Genomic DNA, 15,616 nt, shown 5'->3' with positions numbered 1-15,616 from the left:
CATGGCAAACAGAAAAAAATGTCTAAAAACACAACAAAAGCTTAATCTAGAAAAACCTTTAATATATGGCTCTGCTTTGAAGTAAGAAATTTCATAAGAGCTTTAATATTTCTTTATAAGGGTCTACAACTTGACTGCAATTTCATCAGCTCCACCTGTCCACCTGCTTGTTAACACAAATATCTAACCAGCCAATCACGTGGCAGCATCTAGTCATGTAGACATGGTGAAGAAGACTTGCTGAAGTTCAAACTGAGCATCAGAATGAGGAAGAAAGGAGATTTAAGTGGCTTTGAATCTGGCATGCTTGGTGGTCTGAGTATTTTTTGGGATTTTCACACACAGCCATCTCCAGGGTTTCCAGAGAATGATCTGAAGAAGAGAAAATATCCAGCGAGCAGCAGTTGTCTGGACCGGAATGTCTTGTCGATGTCAGAGGTCAGAGGTCAGAGGAGGATGGGTAGATTGGTTGGAGATGATAGAAAGACAACAGGAAGTCAAATCAGCACAGGTTCCAACCAAAGTCTGCAGAACATCATCTCTGAACACACAACACGTCCAACAACAATATAGATCCATTAGACCTGTGGTCCCTGACCTATTTTCCCAGGAGACCCCCGTCATGCAACTCCACCTGCCCTGTGTTGAAACTATGCTTGGCTCTATGCTTTCATTAACCAGTTTCTCACCATAAATGATGCGTTCTGGTTGACTCTGGTTGGTAATTACCTTACCATATCCTTACTTTTTTATTTTGTTTGTTTGTTTTTAAGAAAATGCAAAAAAAATTGTTATAGAGGGTTTTTTTATGTCACAAAGCTCAAATCATCTCCAACTGGTTCCTTGAACATGACGATGAGTCCACTGCACTCCAGATCTCCATCCAAAGACTTGAAGTATTTCCTGACACCTGTAGGAGCATCAGATTAGTATACTCCTTGGGGTCATATTTAGCAGCTTGAACAAATTACATATGAGCTCTAATTGGCAAGAGGAGTTGTAGGACACACTGGAACACTGAACGGTGAGGTGAAAGGAGGACCTGGCAACTAAAACAAAAGTGAGCAATGCTCACAGGCAGACCGATGAATAACTGAACAAAGGTGTGAAGTAAAAGCAAAGTAAAAAGTAAAAACTGCTTATTTTCTTTTCTTTGAACTGGGTAATACTTAAACCAGCAGGGTGCTATATTATTCTGTGGAGATTATACTCAGAAGTTCTCGCAGGAGTTCTCAAAGGGTTGGCTGGTAACCATAGCAACACATAAGCATGTGATTGCCGGTACATTCCCTGATACCTGAGAACATATTTTGGTCTAGGTTTTTTTTTTATGAAATGTGAGATAAAAAGTGAGACCCTCTATTTTCTGTGTTCATATTATTGACTGATGAGGTCCAGCTGCCCACATGACAGATGTTTCTGTTCTTTGCGAACCCCACAGAAGAAAAATAAAGCCACTGAGAGACAGGCTGGTGATGAAAAGGCAGAACTTTCCTCGGTCTAATCTGGGCCAGCAGAATTAAAATAAAGGTTTGGACACGATAAAAAAAATTGGTTAAATTAAAAGCTCATATGAAGCTGTAATTCTGCAGCTCACGCACACACATGCATCCGAGTCAGACGCACAAATCATCCATTGAAAACTCATTTAATGTCTGTCTCCTGCCAAACAGCCGCTGCGATTACCGTCTCCTGATTACAGGTATTACGCCACTCTTTTTTTATTCTCTTTGAAGGTACATTATGTCTGCAGGGAGCTGCACACACACACTCACTGCAGACACACAAAATGCAAACACACAGTGCATATCGGTTGCGACAGCTTGTCATTATAGCTCAGCCACACTCAGGCAGGGCTCACTGGTAAAAAAAAAAAGCCCAATCAGCAAGTCATCAAACTCCGTCTCGCATAATAAATTCACTGCATACATCAGTTTATTCATGGAAACACCTCATTTAAATCTTGATGGACTTGACCCCCCTCAGTTAAGCCCTCTGGGATCTATTATCAAAGCCGACAGGAGAGCAGACGTAAACCTCTCTCATGTTGTTAACTTCTTCCTCACTTCACTTAGCTTTAAATGTTTCATTTACTTTGAATTAACATTAAGCCATAAAAATCACACTAACAATGTCTAAGACATCTCCTTGTCGCCAAACTGGCAGCTCTGCGAGGCCACTTCCATTTCCTGGTCAAACAAACAAGCCTCTGTAAAAACTGAAATAATACTGAGCAGTCTGAGAACAGGATTATAATAAGGAGCTGTCATGCAGTTATGTAAAAGGCTTTAATAAGTAATTGCTTTCCTCAGTGCTTTGCACATATAAACAAACCCAAATAAAACTACTCAAAATAAACACAATGTTTCTGACACTTTGACCAATTTTATGCATGATGTGCAGGACTTTAGCGCTTCGCTAATATCAGCTGTGTGAATGAATGTCACCTGTTAATGGACCAAAAGTCCTGCTTTTAATTGCTGAGGAGGTTTTAGAGGTGAGAGGGAAAGCGGAAAGATTGCTGAAGTTTTATTGTCTACATCACCGGAGTCTCCTGTTCTGTGTGAGTATATGATGACTTATCAGTGAAATATAATTAGTTTTCCACTCTGGTACCTGAGAAAGGTGGTTCAACCTGGATATACCTGCGGTAAAACATCTGTAAAACTCTTCAGGTCCACTTTTTTAGCTTCTACTTCTGCACTTTTACTTATGACTTTACTAATTCCTAGATTAATGGGGCTACTTCTTTCTACTACTTCTTCAATTCAAAGGTGTTTTTATTCAAAGTAATGTAGAGTTTACATAGGAGGAGATAAAAACATAATCAGTTTCTACTGTGTTCCAGGTGAATTTCCTTTGACACTGTGTTGTATGTCTGGATTCTGACACATCTGTAATAATCTCACATGTCTCAGCTTTCTCTTGAGAACACGATTATACATGCAGCCCTTAAAGTGGTGAAGATATATTCTATTTATTCTGTATGTTGATTCAGACAGGAGACAGAAAAAGTAGGCCTCATGAAGAAGAGAGGCATTGCACAAGGTTTAATGGTAAGCATTAGTGCTAAAGCAAACTTTGTTGCAAATAAACACACGTGATTGGGCAATTATAATTATACAGCACAAGCCCATCACTTAGCTCCATCCGTGTAGTATATTGGGTGGAAATAAATGAAGCAAGTAATGAATTCTTACTGTACTCCACCCAGACAATGATCTCCTGCAGACTGTGTTCAGAAATGCTTGTTTGTCTTTGGTCTGTCTTGTATGTTTGGGTGAAGAAAGTCATGAATCATACACACACCCTCATTCATTGTGCAACGTCGGCCCTGAGCTTTGCAACAAGAACTGGGCAACTTCCTTCAGGGGATAAATAAAGAATTTGTCACTTTATTTGTTCATTCATTTAATTTAGTTTCATTGTAGAGCTTGAAGTTTTCTTTGAGTTTTTTTTTTTTTTTTTTTTTTTTGAGGGGGGGGGGTCTATGTAAGGTTTCATTTTATATGATTATATGATTTATATGATTAATTGTTAAATGTTTTTAAGACGGAAAATAAATTATTTAACTTTTCTATCTTTCTGACTTAATGTGACTTCAGGTTGTATTTTAGGGTGAGTCAGTTCAGGTGGTCAGCATCACACATGTGGGAATGTACACATATGTACATTTAGAATGATTTGTTGATCACAATATGAGTAACTGGATTTATTACATTTTGTGATTTTGTAGATTCATTGTGATTTGTAAGTAGTAATGCATTTGTAAAATTAAATAAATTAAATAGGAAAAAATATTAAAAGAAACTATATTGCTTTTAAAGAAAATATCAAATATTTTATTTATGAAGTTCAAAAAATGATAAATTCTATTAAAATTCATCATTAAAAATGAATTTATTTATATAAAATGTTAACTATATAAATTTAAATTACAATTTTTTTTACAAAATATACATTAATTCACAATAAATGAAAAGATTAAATGCATGTATATATTTATATATATACTTGCAGGAGGGACCATAGGGGTCGGGTGCATTGTGAGTTGGGGAGCTGCCAGAGGCGGGGACCCTGGCGGTCTGATCCTCGGCTGCAGAAGCTAGCTCTAGGGACGTGGAATGTCACCTCTCTGGCGGAGAAGGAGCCTGAGCTGGTGTGCGAGGTTGAGCGGTTCCGGCTAGATATAGTTGGACCTCGACGTACGGCTTGGGCCCTGGAACCACTGTCCTTGAGAGGGGCTGGACTCTCTTCCATTCTGGAGTTGCTCCTGGTGAGAGGCGCCGAGCGGGTGTGGGCATGCTCATTGCCCTCCGACTTGGCGCCTGTATGTTGGGGTTTTCCCCGGTGGACGAAAGGGTAGCCTCACTCCGCCTTCGGGTGGGGGGACGGATCCTGACTGTTGTTTCTGCTTATGCACCAAATAGCAGTTCAGAGTACCCACCCTTTTTGGAGTCCTTGCAGGGGGTGTTGAAGAGCACTCCTTCCGGGGACTCCCTCATTCTGCTGGGGGACTTCAATGCTCATGTGGGCAATGACAGTGAGACCTGGAGGGGCGTGATTGGGAGGAATGGCCCCCCTAATCTAAATCCGAGTGGTGTTTTGTTGTTGGACTTCTGTGCTCATCATGGACTGTCCATAACGAACACCTTGTTCAGACATAAGAGTGTCCACATGTGCACTTGGCACCAGGACACTCTAGGCCACAGTTCCATGATCGACTTTGTAGTCGTGTAGTCGGACTTGCGGCCGCATGTTCTGGACACTCAGGTGAAGAGAGGGGCGGCGCTGTCAACTGATCACCACCTGGTGGTGAGTTGGCTCAGATGGTGGGGGAGGATGCTGGTCAGGCCTGGCAGACCCAAGCGTGTTGTGAGGGTCTGCTGGGAACGTCTGGCGGAGTCCCCTGTCAGAAAGTCAGAAAGAAATGGGAGTTTCAACTCCCATCGCCGGCAGAGCTTCAACCATGTCCCGGGTGAGGCGGGGGACATTGAGTCCGAATGGGCTGTGTTCCATGCCTCTATTGTCGAGACGGCCAGCCGCAGCTGTGGCTGAAGGTCGTCGGTGCATCGGGGGTAACCCCCGAACTCGTTGGAGGACACCGACAGTAAGGTAAGCTGATGGGTATCGGTGGGCTAAGTGGAGCACAGCTTCGGCGGTTGCTAAGGCAAAAACTCGGGCATGGGAGGAGTTTGGAGAGGCCATGGAGAATGACTTCCGGACAGCTTTGAGTAGATTCTGGTCCACCATCCGGCGACTCAGGAGGGGAAAGCAGTGCTCCGTCAACACTGTGTACAGTGGGGATGGGGGGCAGCTGACCTCGACTCGGGACATTGTGAGGCGGTGGAAGGAATACTTCAAAGACCTTCTCAATCCCACCAACATGTCTTCCGATGAGGAAGCAGAGTCAGGGGTAGCTGGTGCTGGCTCTCCCATCTCTGGGGCTGAGGTCACTGAGGTGGTTAAAAAGCTCCTCGGTGGCAAGGCCCCGGGGGTGGATGAGGTCCGCCCAGAGTTCCTTAAGGCTCTGGATGCTGTAGGGCTGTCTTGGCTGACACACCTCTGCAGCATCGCGTGGACATCGGGGACAGTTCCCCTGGACTGGCAGACTGGGGTGGTGATCCCCCTCCTCAAAAAGGGGGACCGGAGGTGTGCTCCAACTACAGGGGGATCACACTCCTCAGCCTCCCCGGCAAGGTCCATTCAGAGGTGCTTGAGAGGAGGATCCGTCGGATAGTCGAACCTCGGATTCAGGAGGAGCAATGTGGTTTTCGTCCCGGTCTTGGAAGAGTGGACCAGCTCTACACCCTCTTCAGGGTCTATGAGGGGGCATGGGAGTTTGCCCAATCAATCTACATGTGCTTTGTGGACTTGGAGAAGGCATTCGTCCGTGTCCCCCGGGGACTCCTGTGGGAGGTATTCCGGGAGTATGGTGTGCCGGACTCGCTTGTACGAGCTGTCCGGTCCCTGTACGACCAGTGTCAGAGCTTGGTCCGCATTGCCGGCAGTAAATCAGAATCGTTTCCAGTGCAGGTTGGACTCTGCCAACGCTGCCCTTTATCACCGATTCTGTTCATAACTTTTATGGACAGAATTTCTAGGCGCAGCTGAGGCGTTGAGGGGATCCAGTTCAGTGGCCTCAGGATTGGGTCTCTGCTCTTTGCGGATTATGTGGTTCTGTTGGCTTCATCGGGCTGTGATCTTCAGCTCTCACTGGAGCGATTCGCAGCCGAGTGTGATGCGGCTGGGGTGAGAATCAGCACCTCCAAGTCCGAGACCATGGTCCTCAGTCGGAAAAGGGTGGAGTGCTCTCTCCGGGTCTGCAATAGGGTCCTGCCCCAAGTGGAGGAGTTCACGTATCTCGGGGTCTTGTTCACGAGTGAGGGAAGGGAAGGAGATCGACAGGCGGATCGGTGCGGTGTCTGCAGTGATGAGGACTCTGCATCGGTCTGTCGTGGTGAAGAGGGAGCTGAGCCAAAAGGCAAGGCTCTCGATTTACCATTCGATCTATGTTCCTACCCTCACCTATGGTCATGAACTGTGGGTAGTGACTGAAAGAATAAGACTGCGAGTACAAGCGGTCGAAATCAGTTTTCTCTGCAGGGTGGCCAGGCTCTCCCTTAGAGATAGGGTGAGAAGCTCTGTGATCCGGGAGGGGCTCAGAGTAGAGCCGCTGCTCCTCCACATTGCTAGGAGCCAGATGAGGTGGCTCGGGCATCTGGTTAGAATGCCTCCTGGACGCCTCCCTGGTGAGGTGTTCCGGGCACTTCCCACCGGAAAGAGGCCCCAGAGAAGACCTAGGACGCGTTGGACGGACTACATCTCTCGGCTGGCCTGGGAAAGCCTCGGGATCCCTCCGGATGAGCTGGTGAATGTGGCCGGGGAGCGGGAAGTCTGGGTTTCCCTGCTTAGGCAGCTGCCCCCGCGACCCGACTCCGGATTAGCGGCAGAAAATGCATGTATGGATTTGTATATATATATACACATATCTTAAAAATGTAAATTTTGTTTTATTGCTTATTTTTCCACATATTTAATTTCAGGTTGTTCATAATATATCACATATCACTTAATTATGACGTCCCATCTTGTTTGAATTCATGCTTGTGTTGTTCTTCCTCTCAAATGTAAGTCGCTTTGGATAAAAGCGTCTGCTAAATGACTGTAGAATAGAATAGAATAGAATAGAATAATGGTTTTAGGACTGTTATATACATGCTATATACATATATATATATAAATATGTATATATATATATGTGTGTGTGTGTGTGTGTGTGTGTGTGTGTGTGTGTGTGTGTGTGTGTGTGTGTGTGTGTGTGTGTAAGCTGCTGCAACCAGCTGCTGTTGCTCCTAAACTGGACTACGTTGACCAGACAGCAGCGATACCTGAAACTCGAAGGTCTCGTCAAACAGCGGGTCGTCCTGGTTCTGAGCAGCGGTGCGCGTCCTCTGCTCGGCACAGTCAGCCGGAACGCCATGCAGCTCCAGAACCACATACGGGTCGATGACCTCCCCCTTGGCTCCTGAGCCCTGGGGCTTAGGCAGGTTGTGGGCACTGATCACCTGCACAGCAGAACACACAATTGCTCATGATAGGTCTGCTAAACCAACAGTCAGGTTTTACTTGCTGTGGTCGTCCCCTCTGTTCATCCTAAACCTGAAGATGTCCTTCCTGCTCTGAACTGAAAGTAAATCAATCGTTTATCATCATTAGTTTAGAGTATTTTCATCTCAGTCAGGCGAGTGTTTATTTTGATTTAGTTTGTTGTTGCTGTGTTTGATAGTATGCAGGTATCTTTTGTAAATTAGTGATTCAGGTTTTGTTCTGAAGCCCTGACAGCTCCAAGTAACCGGGTGCAACTTCAGATATACAAACAGTAGCAAATATCTTCTAGATTGCTACAAGAAAAGTGGAAAACAAGTGAAAAACAGGGTTAGGAAAAGCTTGTTGTTGCCATGCCAACTCATTAGGTCCCATGAACCAACCATCTGAGAGCTTTATGAGTCATTGTGTTCAAATATTAAGGTGCTAATTTCAAAGATGTAGCTCTTCATTAATGGATCATTTTTGACAGGCCTGGTAAAAATCCCAAATTTATTTGAGAAATGTAGACTATATATTTTTTACAATTAAAAGGCAACCCCCTGAAATTATCTTATTATCCATGGGGGTCCCAACCACCAGTTTGAGAACCACTGCTTAATAAGACAGACGAAGGGTTCAGTATCTGTCTTTAGAAAAGAGCATAAATGGGCTTTAAGTCAGATTACGATCACACTGCAGGTCCTAACGCTCAAATCAGTGTTATCATTTCAATGCAGACTTCAGTGTGCTTCAGGTAAATACGGATGCTACACTTGTTTGTGTGTGCATAGTTATTGAGCAGTAAGAGCCTAGAATAATTCAGATATAGATTTTTCCATGTTTCGCCTCCTCTGGCGCAGATTTCTGACGTCTATCTCGCTTCAATGACATAAAGGCCGGATGAAATGCAACATGACCGTTCAGACTGAGGTCACTTTGAAAAAGATCCAATCAAGTATCACATGTGAAAGTAGACTGGGTCGGATTTGAAAAAGTCAGATTTGTAATAAAAAGATAAGATATGGGTCACATGTTAGCAAAAAAGTCGGTCTTGAATCACTTTTGCCTGCAGTGTGAACAAGCAGCATTATGCATTTTTAGGTCTATTAATCATGTCAGTTAGATTTACTCCTGATTTATTTGCTTATGGCTCTTTTAATAATTATTTAGTAATCAAATCGATATTATGCCTTACAGGTACATATTTTTGGATGGCTGAAAAACAAACTCAAGGCTTTAAAATGGAAGTTATTAATCTAATGACTTGATGCCACTATGGATACTTCTAGCTCCCACATGAGGTATGTGTTTAATTCTCAATCTGAACAAATCTGCAGATTTTCACCAATCACATCATAACATGATTGATTGATTATATGATTGATATAATGATTTATCTGTCTTTATTAAATTTGGTCTATTGTAATTCCCAAAAATAGGCCAAACTACAAAACAAGAGCAACTTTTTCCCGTAAATATGGACGATAACAGCAAGTACGACCTGTTTCACTTAGCAATGCTCATCCATTTGATTCCAGACAAATGTTGTAAATGAAAGAACAGCATCTGAACCTTGACACGCAGAGTTTGAGGTGGGACTCCTGGCACGCAGCCGTGAGTGTGGGCACTGAAATATGACACCTCATCTCTCATTACAGCAGGTCGGAGGACGTAACCACACCCTCCGTTCTGCGAGAAACGGCCTCGGTGAAGGTCCAGCATGGCGCCGGGCGTCTGCTGGTTCAAGGCCACAAGCTGGACCCCTCCTTTCCAGTACCCTTGTGGGTTGGGGTTACTGGAGTCCAGACGCACTGAGCTTGGTCGTACCCTGGTTAGGGTTCGCTTTGTGAACATTACAAGGTCCTCCGGGCTCTCGCTGGTCAGCCGCCCGGCCTCTCCTTCACCCAGGGAGCACATAGTCCAGTAAGGCAGGTCAGGTGGATTGGGCGAGTTGGGTGAGGATGGGCTGCTGGGGGGCGACTGCTGCTGAGCCTTCTTGTAACTGGCTCTCTGGCTGTAAAAGCTGCGGCTGCCGGTCCGAGCAATAGCTACCAGGTCTGACAGCTCTTTGTGGAGACGGAGCTTCCTGGGTTGAGATGGAGGAGGCACCACCAAGACCACACCCAGCTCCTCCTCACCAGGAATAGTCATTCTCCTTCCTGCCAAGGGCCCCCCTCCCCCTATCTCCTCATCCTCCTCTGACACCTCCCCATCAGAGCCCTCCTGCTCCACAGGAAGCTTTTTCCCCACTATAAGAATGCGTCCCTTCAGCTGCTCAGGGGAGGGTAAGGTTGTGGCCCGGCCTCCCAGGCTGACTGGTAGTGCCTCTGGAGTGTAAAGACGGGATCCAAACACCTTCTTTAGATGGTGTGCCATAGTACGCTGCTGGGCAGGAGAGCAGCGCTGACACAAGTACAACAAGAGAGGGTACTGGGAGGTCAGGAAGCCATATTTATTGACCACTTCTAGTGCAGAGCGGATAGTGACAGGTGCATGATGGTGGTGATGGTGATGATGATGATGGTGCCGAGAGATATCTGGTCCATAGTCAACGCCAAGCAGAGGTTCCCCCTCTGGGCCATCAGTGACTCCAAGCTCCAGGCATCGGCAGCCGGACTGCAGAGCCTTGATCAGTCCTCCCAGGTCTGCTCTCCCATGAACCTGGTCATCCAGCAGGTAGGAGCGGTATGAGGTGCTGAGGGAGAAAAACGAAAGAAAAAAATTAAAAATAAATCCCAGCGAGGCAATAATTCAAGCTTCAGACTGCTTTAGCAGCATTGTTTTTGTATTCTCTTTCTTCAGACTTCTTTTTTAGTTATGCAATAGTTATGAAATACAGCCAGGACGGCTCACAAGTACTGGGGGAACCCCTTTGCAGTTTTCCAGAAGCAAGCTAATCAGAAGAAAGTAGGCTTTCACAATGTGATACATTCTTCAATGGCCTCAGGATTTAAAGTGGCTTATTTCAACCCTGGTCAAGAAATATCAACCAGCGTCCTCACCTCCATTTCAGTCTCAGGCTATGGAAGACACGTCTCAGATTTCAGTCTGACTTCATAAGGCTCACAAGGCAACTGAAGAGCAGGCTTCAATTCCAGCAATTCTTGTTTGACCTAACAGCAGGTTCTGATACAGTAAAATATTGCACAGACGTATTCCTACAAAAAGAAACACATCCTATCTCATGAAGGGGGAGCCCCAAGGCTCCATGCTGGTCCCCCTTCTGTTTGTAATGTACACTACTTCCTTTGGTCCAGTCATCTATTCACATCTTAAATCTGATTTCACACCACACTTTCCATTCCTCAAATACGATCCCACGGTTTCAGTATGAATCTGCATGTTTGTCAGAGATGTAGGAACACCACCCTGCGGTAAGCCTCTCTAAGACATAAGTTGTTGGTCCTCCCAGCCAATCAGCCAGACATTTAATCAAAATATGTGATGACTGGTGACCAATCTCAGCCACATTTATTTGTACTTTACTGCTTCAATGTGCCATTCAAGCACCTGATGTTCCTCACTGACCTCCACTGATTGCCCATGGCTGCCTGTATCCACATCATGTAACTAACATTGCCCACATGACTTTTGTGTCTGCAGCAGTGATTTAAACTCAGTCATACAGGCATACTTCCTCTGGACCACTTCCTCTCAGGAGCATCATCTGGTTCTCCCATCCCTTCATAAAAGGCTGTCTCAATCCAGACTCCATGATGGTGTAACAAGCCACCAAATGTAAAAGAGGAGCATCCCCCTCCCTTCACAAGTCTGTACATCCTAGATCACACTTGCATGGCTTTTATTTACATGTTGCACTTGTATTGTTCTATTTTTATAGATTCGGCGATTCATTATTAACTAAATGGAAATACAGTATTTTATTTCTGGTAAAATCTCAAGTAGGAGGGAAACTATATCAAAGATGTTTTTAAAAGCACTCCCCCCCCCCCCCCCAAAAAAAAATGCATACACTGTTTACTTAGTACCTTTCAGAAGGGCTTCAGCAACTTAAAAAAGGCACAAAATGACCAAACATATTGTGTAATATAATACTGGAACAATGTGTCCAACTTAATGTGCATATTTTTTCTCTAATGCTGGTTTTAGTGGTAGTTTTCACACAGCAGTGAGTAAACAGAACCATCTGGCGGATAAGTTAAAGGAGGCAGAAAGTGGATTCATTCAGAGCCATGTGTGGATACTCTGACAGTGCAACAAAGTGGCTAAAAACTGTGCTTATGTGGCAGAGCTTGGTTTAGAAAAAAAAACATTTTCCTCATGCTGAAATCACACACGAATCAACTGAACACCCCAGATGAGACGTGTCACTTTTTTCTCTGCACTGTTGTACAGATGCATGTATGGATCTGTGCAGAGCTGAAACTACAAACAGTACCTGAAATTAACACGCAAATGTAATCTGATCTGTGGGTATCAGGTCATCCGTGTGCACAGATACACTCTGTGAGCATAGGAAGCTTTTAGGATATGGAGATAATCACACTTGAGGTCAATTTAAAAATCTAGTATGTACATTTGAGAATAGTTAGGTGTTTACTGAGGACATTGAACAGCATGTGCAACCCAAGCAGCATTAGGTAAAACTCTGTTTCTCTTTGGTGTTTGTGCTCAGCAGGCAAATTTCACTCAGTAGGTGGGTTTCCATTACCCCTAGCACTACGCAAAACCTAGATATCGCAATAAAAAACCAGTAATGGAAACACCAACATTTCGAAAAACCTCTCGAACATCACTAAAAAGTTTTTACTCTCTCATGAGGTGTTTTTTTTTTAGACGTGTTGGTATAGAAGTATAATGGAAACACTTTTTTCACATTTACACGTCCCTGGACATGACATAAGGGGTCCCATTACCGGTAAAGATGGCAACATATGAGTAGCCGCAGGAGGAGACGTAAGTCTTTTTACAAATAATTATAGTTTGATAGCAAACAACAGCAAAAAGAAAGAGTTTTTACAAAAAATTTGAAATCTCCTTCTTCCTCAAAGTTGAGTCTCACAAGATGAGATTTCAAGAGAATAACGTCTAATGCGCCAAACACCATTCAATGGAAACGCCTGCAAATCGCAATTGTACTTTGTTGAAATTTTTGACATATCGCTTTTATTTTGCGAAATACTGTAATGGAAACACAGCTAGTGTATTTTATTTGTTGCATGTTTATATAAACATCTAGAGAGATGCATGTGTGCAACATTTCTTCAGAGAATCAAATCCTGAAAAGTTGGTTAAATTTTGGATGGGAGTGATGCTAAGGACATAGTTTTTGAATATAAAACAAAGCTTGCTATTGGTCAATATTTGCTGTGTTCAGATCATTTTAAGACTCAGTTCTTGGTTTTCCATTAGCTACTTTTGATGCCCGGGAATGATGTTCTTCCCCGATTCTGAGCATTTCAGAAAGTTTCCGGTTTTTTCCATCCCATTTTTTTACTGTAAATAAGGGTGAACAATAATGTTATAATTTGTCTTTGGGTATAAATAAGGTATATTTTAATTTAAGGTATATTGAAGTGTTTCTGGTTGCTAAATCACATATCCTGTTTTTTTTTTTGTATGCAATGTTTTCAAAAACTAACTTTTTGCATATGCAAGATCAATAATAAAATTGGTGCAGGAATTCTATGGCAAAATCCCTGGCGAGTCATTGATTAACCTTATACCACATTTGATACAGTTTCCGAGACCTGTTGCACCACTTCATGGTAAAGACTTTGCTCAAAACTGCAGATTTGCTGAAACTCTCAGCAGTTTTAAATCAAGGTTAAAAACTTTTCTATATGCTGCCTTTTATCAAAGCATCTGTAAATTTGTTAAAAGTCAAAATTAAAAAGAAATTCTTAAAAAGACAGGCAGCCAGTAAAGGGAGTAAAAGTGGAGGAGAGACTGGTCAATCCCAGAATAAAGGACTTTTAGGTTTGGTTTCTCCTGCCAGCGTTGAAATTATGTCTCAGTATTTTAATGTGAAGAGAAAAACGTTTTGGTTTCGTAAATGGTTCCGTAGGGATGTGATACTCATGTTCATCATTATCATCATCATCATTTAATATTCTGCAGCGGTTGTTTTTCTTTCCTGTTCTAAATCCTGGCCTCTTTTATTGTCTCCAAATTTATTGTTTGTTCATCCTGCTAATCCAGAAGTTCTGCCAAAGTCTTTTGGTTTTCCCATGTTAAGTATTGCACTAACCTAAAATCCTCTATACACAAATTCAAAATATTGCCCAACCCACCTGACGTAGTAGTGGGACAGAGGCAGGTTCATGTCCTGGCAGACCCCCAGGTGCTCTGGGTCCAGCAGCTGGCATTCAGGGGACTGCAGGTAAAGAGCAAATCCATCCAGACCCAGCAATCCTCTCTCTCTGCCCTGGGCCGATGGCTCGTATCGCCTCAGGAGGTCCCAGCAACCCTCGGTTGTAGCCAGAGACAGACCCTGCTCCGTCTCCAAGAAGAGGCGAAGGTCCTGAGGATCCAGACACTCCCGATCCTGGGACAGCTGCACCAGCAGGAAGTAGACGTCGGGCCGAGTGCAAAGCTCACAGTAGGCCTCCTGGAACTCCTCACGTGTCACATGGGAGGTCAGCTTCTCCTTGCTGCGCTGGATCTCTTTGAAACGTAGGCGAACCTGAGGAAAGAGGCAAAACTGTTTCCAGAGCTGCAGGGAGAAAATCAGCTCAACCTTTTAGATCATTTGGGATGTTTTTGTCATTTCAGATCGTGTTTCCCTATAAGAGATTAATTTTTTTGGTTGTTTGTTTTGTTTGAAAGAAAGTGTTTCACTTAAAGAACTTCAAAATCCAACAGCTTAAATTTTTCTTAAAGGTCAACAAGACACATATATATATATATATATATATATATATATATATATATATATATATATATATATATATATATATATATAAATCACACTTAGGACCACAGTTAGGGTCCCACACGGGTTCCTCAAATAAACTGCTTTAAGAATGCGATAAATTCAAATGTTTTCCACTGTCAAAGCTGAAATCTCTCCTTCAGCTTCATTAAAAATCTGAACTGTTACATTAACGTAGCAGGTTGAATAATTTACATTACTAATCTTATTTCAGTGGGAACATTAAATTGAATAACAAAGCACAATGCAGCCAGTATTCCTCCCTCCTCTATTGTCAGGTTCCCCCTCATCTCTATCATTTCATCTTCTGCTCTCTGCCCATACTTGCAGGAATATCCCCTCAACGGTAGCAAAACTATGCTGCTACCAGTCATCTTCTCACCTGTCCGAGCCAAGGCAGCTTTTTATCTGCACGTTTGCAGAGTAAATCTGCCTGTATGTGCCAGAAAGCCTGAGTGTATCTCCCAAATCCAAACTAACAAACGCAGCGTAGCTACAAATCTATTGTGGTGACAGATTAAATGTCCCACTGAGCCACAAATCCCATTTAAAAAGAAATCACTCGTTGGGGCTGAAGTGTCACCTGCAGTTCAGGGTTTGTTTTATTTTTAACCAGAGGCTTAACTAAACTGAGTCAAGACTCTAAATTCCCAACCCTGTATTATCAGTTTTATTATGAATTCATCAGACTGTGAATGTTATTGTTCTCAGTACTGAAGGTTTTGCTTTAACCCTCTGGGGTCTATGAACCTGTCCAAATGGCACATCTGATTTGAGACGAGTTAACAGCCAGAAGCAGATTCACAGTCTCCATTCCAACTTCTGCCAACAGTACGGACTGCAAACTACAAACCAGTTTTGACAGTGTATTGATAGACCAGTGAGTTATGATAAAAAAAATGTGCAGCATACTTTTTCCAGGTATATGACAGTCATGTTTGGTGAAGGCAAAAATGATAAAAATGGCCAATTCTAACAAAACTGCTACCAAGAGAAAAAAAAAGCCTAAAAAAACCTTAACAGCACCTTTCCATCACATCAACCAATCAGAAAATTATATGACAATGTGATGCATTTGGTTGCTGAGGAAGAGGAGAAGTTGTGGTAGTGCCCAAAATCTACTAAAAGCAG

General features: G+C 43.3%; 1 protein-coding gene across 1 annotated transcript in view; it reads right to left on the bottom strand.

The window, feature by feature from the left end:
* plcl1 (phospholipase C like 1) overlaps nt 1-15,616 on the bottom strand; it is a 116,253-nt gene that overhangs the window by 29,164 nt on the left and 71,473 nt on the right. Inside the window, exons 5-7 of the mRNA XM_042002072.1 lie at nt 13,845-14,236; nt 9,163-10,285; nt 7,392-7,568 (exon numbers count right to left, since the gene is read on the bottom strand). Of these exons, the coding sequence (XP_041858006.1) occupies nt 7,392-7,568; nt 9,163-10,285; nt 13,845-14,236 (1,692 nt within the window). The remainder of the gene's footprint in view (nt 1-7,391; nt 7,569-9,162; nt 10,286-13,844; nt 14,237-15,616) is intronic.

This window comes from Melanotaenia boesemani, chromosome 12 (assembly GCF_017639745.1).
Source record: "Melanotaenia boesemani isolate fMelBoe1 chromosome 12, fMelBoe1.pri, whole genome shotgun sequence".
Taxonomy (NCBI): domain Eukaryota; kingdom Metazoa; phylum Chordata; class Actinopteri; order Atheriniformes; family Melanotaeniidae; genus Melanotaenia; species Melanotaenia boesemani.
This window is presented reverse-complemented; position numbering and strand designations above follow the sequence as displayed.